Source organism: Peromyscus leucopus, chromosome 4 (genome assembly GCF_004664715.2).
Source record: "Peromyscus leucopus breed LL Stock chromosome 4, UCI_PerLeu_2.1, whole genome shotgun sequence".
Taxonomy (NCBI): Eukaryota; Metazoa; Chordata; class Mammalia; order Rodentia; family Cricetidae; genus Peromyscus; species Peromyscus leucopus.
Window position 1 is genome coordinate 34,019,381 of NC_051066.1, and position 7,728 is coordinate 34,027,108.

At 40.1% G+C, this 7,728-nt stretch overlaps 1 protein-coding gene across 1 annotated transcript; it reads left to right on the forward strand.

The window, feature by feature from the left end:
- The first annotated feature begins 2,670 nt into the window (after window positions 1–2,670).
- Window positions 2,671–3,014, forward strand: LOC114704293 (enhancer of rudimentary homolog). The gene has a single exon (XM_037204378.1). The coding sequence runs from the start codon at window positions 2,685–2,687 to the stop codon at window positions 2,997–2,999; it is 315 nt and encodes a 104-aa protein (XP_037060273.1). The 5' UTR covers window positions 2,671–2,684; the 3' UTR covers window positions 3,000–3,014.
- The last annotated feature ends 4,714 nt before the right edge of the window (window positions 3,015–7,728 follow it).

Genomic DNA, 7,728 nt, shown 5'->3' on the forward strand with positions numbered 1-7,728 from the left:
ATTGCAGATCCAGAAATCCCTGAAACACACAAGTATGGTGGAACATGTCTGTAATCAACTACTTGGGAGGCAGAAGCAGTTAGAATAAGTCTGAGACCTGTCTGCATATAGAGAAAAAGATGACTTAAACCTAGACAATCTAGTGAGAACCTATCTCCAGAGAAAATTTTGAGCAACACTAAATGAATTCAGTAGGAGGGGTGTGTATGTGTGTGTGTGTGTGTGTGTGTGTGTGTGTGTGTGTGTAAAGCTCACAATTAAAGAAGTCACTGATTTGAGATGGAATAGAGTGTGGGGAGACAGGAAGATTAAGAGGGGGAAAGGGAGGTATGGAAAGAATGTAAATAATATACTCATGTGTGAAAGTCTCAAAAAATTAAAAATTCAATTTTTTTTAAATTTAAAAGCTTATGTGTGCCTCAGTAGTAGAATTATATCGGCCATGCATAAAGTTCAAGAAAGATCACAGAGGAAAAATAACAGGATGAGAAAAGGAAAAGGTGGTAAGCCTGAAAAGGAGAAGAGGAGGAAGAAATCCCAGAGCCTGAAAAAGGAAACTGAGGGAGCTTGCAGAAGCCACTGTCAATCAGCAGGTGTCACAAAGGCTCCTTGAAGTTAGTAGAAGGCCCAGAGAGCTTCAAACTCTGCATTTCCCCACAGCTAATAATAATAAAGGGGCTTCTCTCACAATGATTACTTAACTGTGATGGGCAGCTGAAAGGGGAGGGGCCTAGATGGTAAACATTTTGAAAGTCCTCTACAGTTGGGGAGTAAAGTTATGTATCATTGGCAGCTAATTTTATGGCACTCAGTAGGAGTTCACAGGGACAGAAGGGTAAAGAAAGGATGTTTCATTATACATACCAACCACAGTCCTCCTCCCTCCCCTTCTTCCCCCGCCCTGCCCCACCATCCACTCCTCAGAGAGGGTAAGGCCTCCTTTGGGGAGTCAACAAAGTCTGGCATACTAAGTTGACAGGACCAAGCCCCTCCCCTCTTCATCAAGGCTGAGCAAGGTATCCCTCCATAGGGAATGGGCTCCAAAAAGCCAGTTCATGCACCAGGGATAAATCCTGGTCCCTCTGTCAGGGGCTGCTCTGGGTGTCGCTCTGTATGCTGTGAATGTGATGCACTGTATGGTTGATAAATAAAATGCTGATTGGCCAGTAGCTGGGCAGTAAGTATAGGAGGGATAAGCAAATAAGGAGAATTGTGGGAAGGCTGGAAGGCTGAAAGGGAGATGCCAGCTGCTGTCCAGGGAGCAGCATGTAATGGCACACAGTTAAAACGACAGAACACATGGAGACACATAGATTAACAGAAATGGGCTGAGTTTAAGTGTAAGAGCTAGTCAGTAGGAAGCCTGAGCTAATGGCATAACAGTTATAATTAATATAAGCTTCTGAGTGATTATTTTATAAGCGTGCCATGGAACTGCAGGGGCTGGGTGGGACTGAAGAAAACTTTTCAGCTACAAGGGAAGGGGCCCCACAAACAGATCAAGCAATACAACTGTCACCCACATTCACAGGGCCTAGTTTGGTCCCATGCAGGTTCCCCAACTGTCAGTCCAGAGTCAGTGAGCTCCACCTAGCTCAAGTCAGCTGTCTCTGTGGTTTTCCCCATCATGATCTTGATTCCCTTTGCTCATATAATCCCTCCTCCCTCTCTTCAACTGGACTCCACGAGCTCGGCCTGGTGCTTAGCTGTGGATCTCTGCATCTACTTCCATCAGTTGCTGAATGAAGGTTCTATGATGACAATTTGGGTAGTCACCAATCTGATTATAGGAGAAGGCCAGTTGAGGAGCCCTCTCCGATATTGCTAGGAGTTTTAGGTGGGGTCATCCTTGTGGGTTCCTGGGAATTCCCCTCGCACCAGGTTTCTCCCTAACCCCATTATGGCTCCCTCTATCATGATATTTCTTTCATTGTTCTCCCTCTCCATCCCTCCCCCAACTCAGCCATCTGAATCCCTCATATTCCCATTCTCTATGCCCTATTAAAGGTGTAATTTAGCAGGCTACAGAAGTAATATAAGTATAACATAATTACTTCAGAATCCTAGAATTCGGGCGATAGAAATGAATAAATTCTAGCTATATATTGCATATAGACTAAAAAGATCTGATTCATGGCTTAGACAGTGAGTGTGAAAAGAAAGAGGGTCCAATGATGATTCCAAGGTTTTAGATACAACAGCTGAAAAACAAATTGAATTGAGAAGACCATGAAAGAAATAAGAAGACAGAAAATTAGTGTGAACACAGAAGAAGCAACAAAAATACTGAGAAGTAGCAGCAAATGTAGAAAAACTGAAAGGATGGAAGCCCTGTGTCTAGGAAGCAGGAAGGGAGATGGATAATAAGAAGAAAAGAGATCAGGCCAAGGTCCCCGATGCCCCATGCAAGCAGCTCATGAGAATTTAACTTGACTACATACAGCTGTGGTGAGCTAAGTTCACAATATAGTTATGTCCTGGGGATACAAAAGACACTAAGAATGGAACCTGCAATTGTGAGTGCAGCTTCTTTGGCTGAGGAAGGGGAGACTTGAAGGGGGGAGACAAGGAACAATATAGACCTGTCCTGAACTTCAAATTGTTCCAAAATAGTTAAATTGAAAAGGGAAGAAAGCGGCGGCGGCAGCTGTGTTAGCAGCGGCTGCAGCAAAGCGTTTGGCGCCATGTCTCACACCATTTTGTTGGTACAGCCTACCAAGAGACCAGAAGGCAGGACTTACGCTGACTACAAGTCTGTGAATGAGTGCATGGAAGGTGTTTGTAAAATGTATGAACAACATCTGAAGAGAATGAATCCCAACAGCCCCTCCATCACATACGATATCAGTCAGTTGTTTGACTTTATCGATGATCTGGCAGATCTCAGCTGTCTTGTTTACCGAGCTGATACACAGACGTACCAGCCTTATAACAAAGACTGGATCAAAGAGAAGATCTACATGCTCCTTTGTCGACAGGCCCAACAGGCTGGGAAGTAGTTGAGTTGGAAGCATTGGGGGCTGAGGGTGGGCTTGGAACAGGTGCATAAAGTGTGCTGTAGTGAACATTTTGTATGATAGTAATCCTGTTTCCATTTTGTTACTAGAGCCAAGATTGAATGTATGACATGATAGTGAATGATCTTTTCATTCTGAAACCACCATTGCCCCTTTGCTCCTTTCCTTTCTTTTTTTACTTAAACATTTTTATGATAATTCAGAGTGAAAGTGTTCTTTGCCAGTTAAGGTTGGTTTCAGTCCTGGAAACTGTTTGTATCTACTTTACAGCAGTGAGTGCACTAACCCTTTGTGGGGTTAGGGATGGTGACAAGCTTAGTTATGTCCTCTGGGAAAGTCTTAGTGAAAAATAAAAAATGTTCTGTAAAAAAAAAAAGAAAAATAAAGAAAGAAAAGGAAAGAAAGCATAAAGTTCACTTAAAACATAAAACATACAGTAGTAAGAGTTGACTTAATGACCACAAAGTCCCTAAAACTTAAAAACAAAGATAGGGACTCGAGATAGTAAGGCAGAACTCCATGTATTTACCTGTTCATAAATTATTTACTAGGAGGCCAGAAGAGGATATCAAATCCCCTGGAACAGGAGTTACAGATGGTTGTGAGTCATGATATGTGTGCTGAAAAGTGAACCCTTGCTCTCAAAAAACAGCCAATGTGCATAACTGCTGAGCCATCTAGCCAGCCCTTTGTATTATTTTTTATTTAAGTTTTCTGTTATCATGGGCACATGTCTATAACTGTTTTTAATGTTCCTGATGGATTAGACATTTAATTATTATAAAATATCACTTTTTGTTTTAAGTACTATCTTTTCCTTTATGATCTGTTTCCATCTGGCAACTGTATAGTCAGTATAACTTTAATGTTCATTATATTTTTTTTGTTGCTGAGATTCACACTAGATAGTGCATATATAAAATTTAATGAAAAAGATTTTTACTATGACTTTACTAATCCAAACAATAGCTACTAACTTTTACCAGGTCATTAATGTTTTTCCAGTATTTATAATAAACAAAATTTATTCTCTGGCTTCCAAATTAAATAAACTAAGAATTTCCATTGAGGGAGTCCAGATGTCTGCATATCACTGAGTTCTCTAAGTGATGCACATTTTTACTGGCATTTAACAGCGATTGTGCTAAAGATTTAATTGTCTAAGTATTTCACTATGGAATATATATTTATGGAAGTTATACCTTGTGATTTTGTTTGGAATCATCGACTCAATCACCTCTTGCAGACTGTACATTCCCTTGCAGAACAAACCTACATTCAGCAATTAAAGAGTATGGATGGATGGCTTTGTAGCCACAAGTACTGAAGAAATGGAGGGCAAGAGGCAAAGACCATTCCAAGCAGGGGCCTATTAGAAGTATAAGACAAACTAGCTTGATTATAGGACTATAATCAGCTAGATTATAAGCTATGTGGGGTGGGGACAAAATATGTTGCTGTAAACAGATCCAGGGAGGGCAGGTTTTATGTAAGAAAAACCATTAGATAGTACCCTTTAAATAATATCATTTACAAAAATTACTTTATTGGAAAACTGAAGGCTTAAATTCCTAAAATTTTTGCAGAACTGGGATACAGAAGTAATGGAAAAACAGAAGCAAGAGTAAGGATGTTAGAATAAAATTAACCAGACCTTGTAAAAAAGAAGAGATTTCTACTATGATTTCAGAGTTTCCTTAAATGGCTTGGAAAATTCCAGAATGATTAAAATTGATAAAGAATCAATGCACTCAGAGACTAAGCTTAAAATTATGAGTGGGCTCCAATAGGATTCTGATGTAAGAAACTCATGTAAACATTTTGGATCTAGCTGGTAGTCTAAAATTAGATCCATTGAATGATAATCTTTCATCTAAAAAGTATGATACAAAATTTATCCTTTGCTTCACATGTATAATATTTATCTATTGATGAAAGACAAAGCATCCTAAACTTTGCAATCTTGATTAGCAAAAAAAAAGAAAATGTTTTTAATGTGACAGTTTCTCTAGATTACAAAATCAGAAGCAGCTTAGATAGATGATTCTGCCAGCTACCTAGGAGATGTGTATAAGAGGCCCATATCATTGTAGTAGCAAAGATATTAGCTTGAGACTCAAGTTTTGAGCTGACCTGGAGAAACCTCTTCCTGGGTACTTTGCTCACATGACTCAGACTTGGTGCTGGCTAATGGTAGAGAGCATGGTTACTTTCTCTGTGTGCCCCTTCATATATCACACCTGATTGCCCTCATAGCATGTTTGTTTGCTTCCTCCAGAATAAATGAACCAAGACAAAGAAAGCTAGCTGGGTAGTGGTGGTGCATGCAGCACACCTATAATCCCAGCATTCTGGAGGCAGAAGCAACCAGATCTCTGAGGTAAAGGCCAGCCTGGTCTACAAAGAGAATTCCAGGAGAGAGAGAGAGAGAGAGAGAGAGAGAGAGAGAGAGAGAGAGAGAGAGAGAGAGAGAGAGAGAGAGAGAAGCAGACTTAGAATTGGAAGGGGCATGCCTTCCTCCCAATACCATCTAGAATACCACTAGAAGTAAATCATTAAGTCTGGCCTTCTTCAACTGGAAAGGGGTCAAATGACATTTTATGCAGGGGCCTGTTAAAAGAAATGTAAACCCAATCAGCTTGATAGGCAATGAATTGCTTAAAACATATTTCTACATTTTAAAGGCATAGAGGAATTTGTCAGTGGACTACATTTGAAACTCCCACATTGCTTTGTTAGATTACAGGGTAAACACTTCATTTCAACAATCTAAAAATATTGATACTGTGTAGTTCCTTCCCTCAAAGAACTTGTATATAATTCAGATGACTCCGGGCACAGCAATTTGAATTATAGACAAAAGAGATGGAATTTGTATATGAAAATGAGTTGGGAATCTAAACCTAAACTGAGCTGGATTTGCAGATGGTTTAGTGATGAAAATCTGGCAAATCTCTGCCTGGTATTATGCACAGAATCACCAATATCTCACTGCCTTCTGAAGAATTTCCATACTGGCCAGGACAGGAGATGATTTCTCCAAATCGTCTGTAACCTAACGTGTTTTACAGGTGGCCTTTATTTGTGTAAGCATTTATGTCCTTATGTACCAATTAGCCTTTGTTGCAGGCTCATTGACTTAAAACAAACAATTTATTATCTCCCACACCTCTTGTGAATAGCCTGGCAGCCCTGCCCTGGGGTAGGTTCCATGAGGACATGATAATCTACTTTGGCCTCACTCAAAGAGCTGTAGCCCCAGGATTGAAATGTCTCATGCTCTCCCTACATAAATTCTGCCACCTTTCTAGAAGTTCTCCAGAGATGTTTTGTACTGTAGAGCTCTCAGAGATCCCAGCTGGTAACTCCCAACGTTCAGATTCTGCAATGTTTTGCTTAGCAAATGACACACACAAACCAGAACCAGTTAATGAAATAAATTCCACCACATGGTAAAGCCACTGAAGTCACAATGCATTGGGATGTATACAGTGGTGCCGGGTGGAAAGTGTTTTCAACAATCTGCTGCTATGTCTGAATTATAATTATTGAAATGTTTACATCTGCACAGTTTCTAGATGTTTACCACTTTGATATTCAGGGACTATCTGCAACAATCAGTTTCAGGTGGAATTCAAGAAATGCTCTCTGACCTATACAATTTTGTAGTGAGTTTTACAGGAGGATGACACGTAGTCCCTGTCCATGTAAACCTTTAATGCCCCTTCTTGGTCATATGCCAAGCAGGCAGGTGAGTGAAGCATGGCCTTATTTGTTGTTTCCCATCAAACGAGCTTCAGTTCTTAGATTCATCTATGTACTCAAAATTAATCAGCCCTCAATTTTCCTACCTTAAGTATTTAATACATAACATGCATGGCCACTTTTCACTTTCTTGATGATGTGGTAATCATGGCAAGTACCAATGCCACTAGTCATAGGTTCTTTGTAGCACATTAATGAGACTGAACTGGGTTTCATTAAGGATTTTAATTACGTTCCTTTTCCCTTTTGCTTCCAGCTTGTTTTGATTAATAAAATTACCCACAGCTGCTTAAGATTGGTCAGTCCTTCTGAGAGAAAAACCATATGGATGCTTAGAACAGGTGCTTGGTACTTGACCAGCTTCACTGGTTTAAATGAGTTTGACCTCTGGCACCTGAAGTTGGGGCAGGAGACTACAGATGTGTTTGTCAGGATTAGAAAAATTACCCCATTGCATGACAGGACCAGCGGCTATTGTAAAATATATATATATATATATATATATATGTTTTTAAACCTTTAAGGAATTTTCTAATCATGTGAAACCATGGTGTGATAAACTCTGAGGCATGGCTAGTATTTAAGTAAGAGAAGAAGCAAGTCTAGGGTCCTTCAGAAGTCTTGTTGTCATGATGCAGGGCATGGACTTCTGTCAACCAAAGAGCAGGGCATAGAACTGTTATTGTCCAGGAAAGCCCACAGTAATGAATTTTTACAACCTTACAAGAGGCACTTGGAGGAACTGGAGAATATCCAGAGAAAAGCAATTAGGGAAAAAAATTAATGTGGGGAATTTCCAGAGGAGTTAAGGCTACTTCACCTAGAGGGGGAAATAAGCCTGAGATGCTGCTACATTAATGAATCTAAATTATAAAGGTATTGAGCAGCTGTTCAGCGACTCGGCGCAGTGCTGCGCTGAAGAAAAGAAATTTCCATGGTCTGGAGA

What these genes read in the sequence shown, in the direction of transcription:
- LOC114704293 (XM_037204378.1), top strand. Translation starts at nt 2,685, where the DNA reads ATGTCTCACACCATTTTGTTGGTACAGCCTACCAAGAGACCAGAAGGC.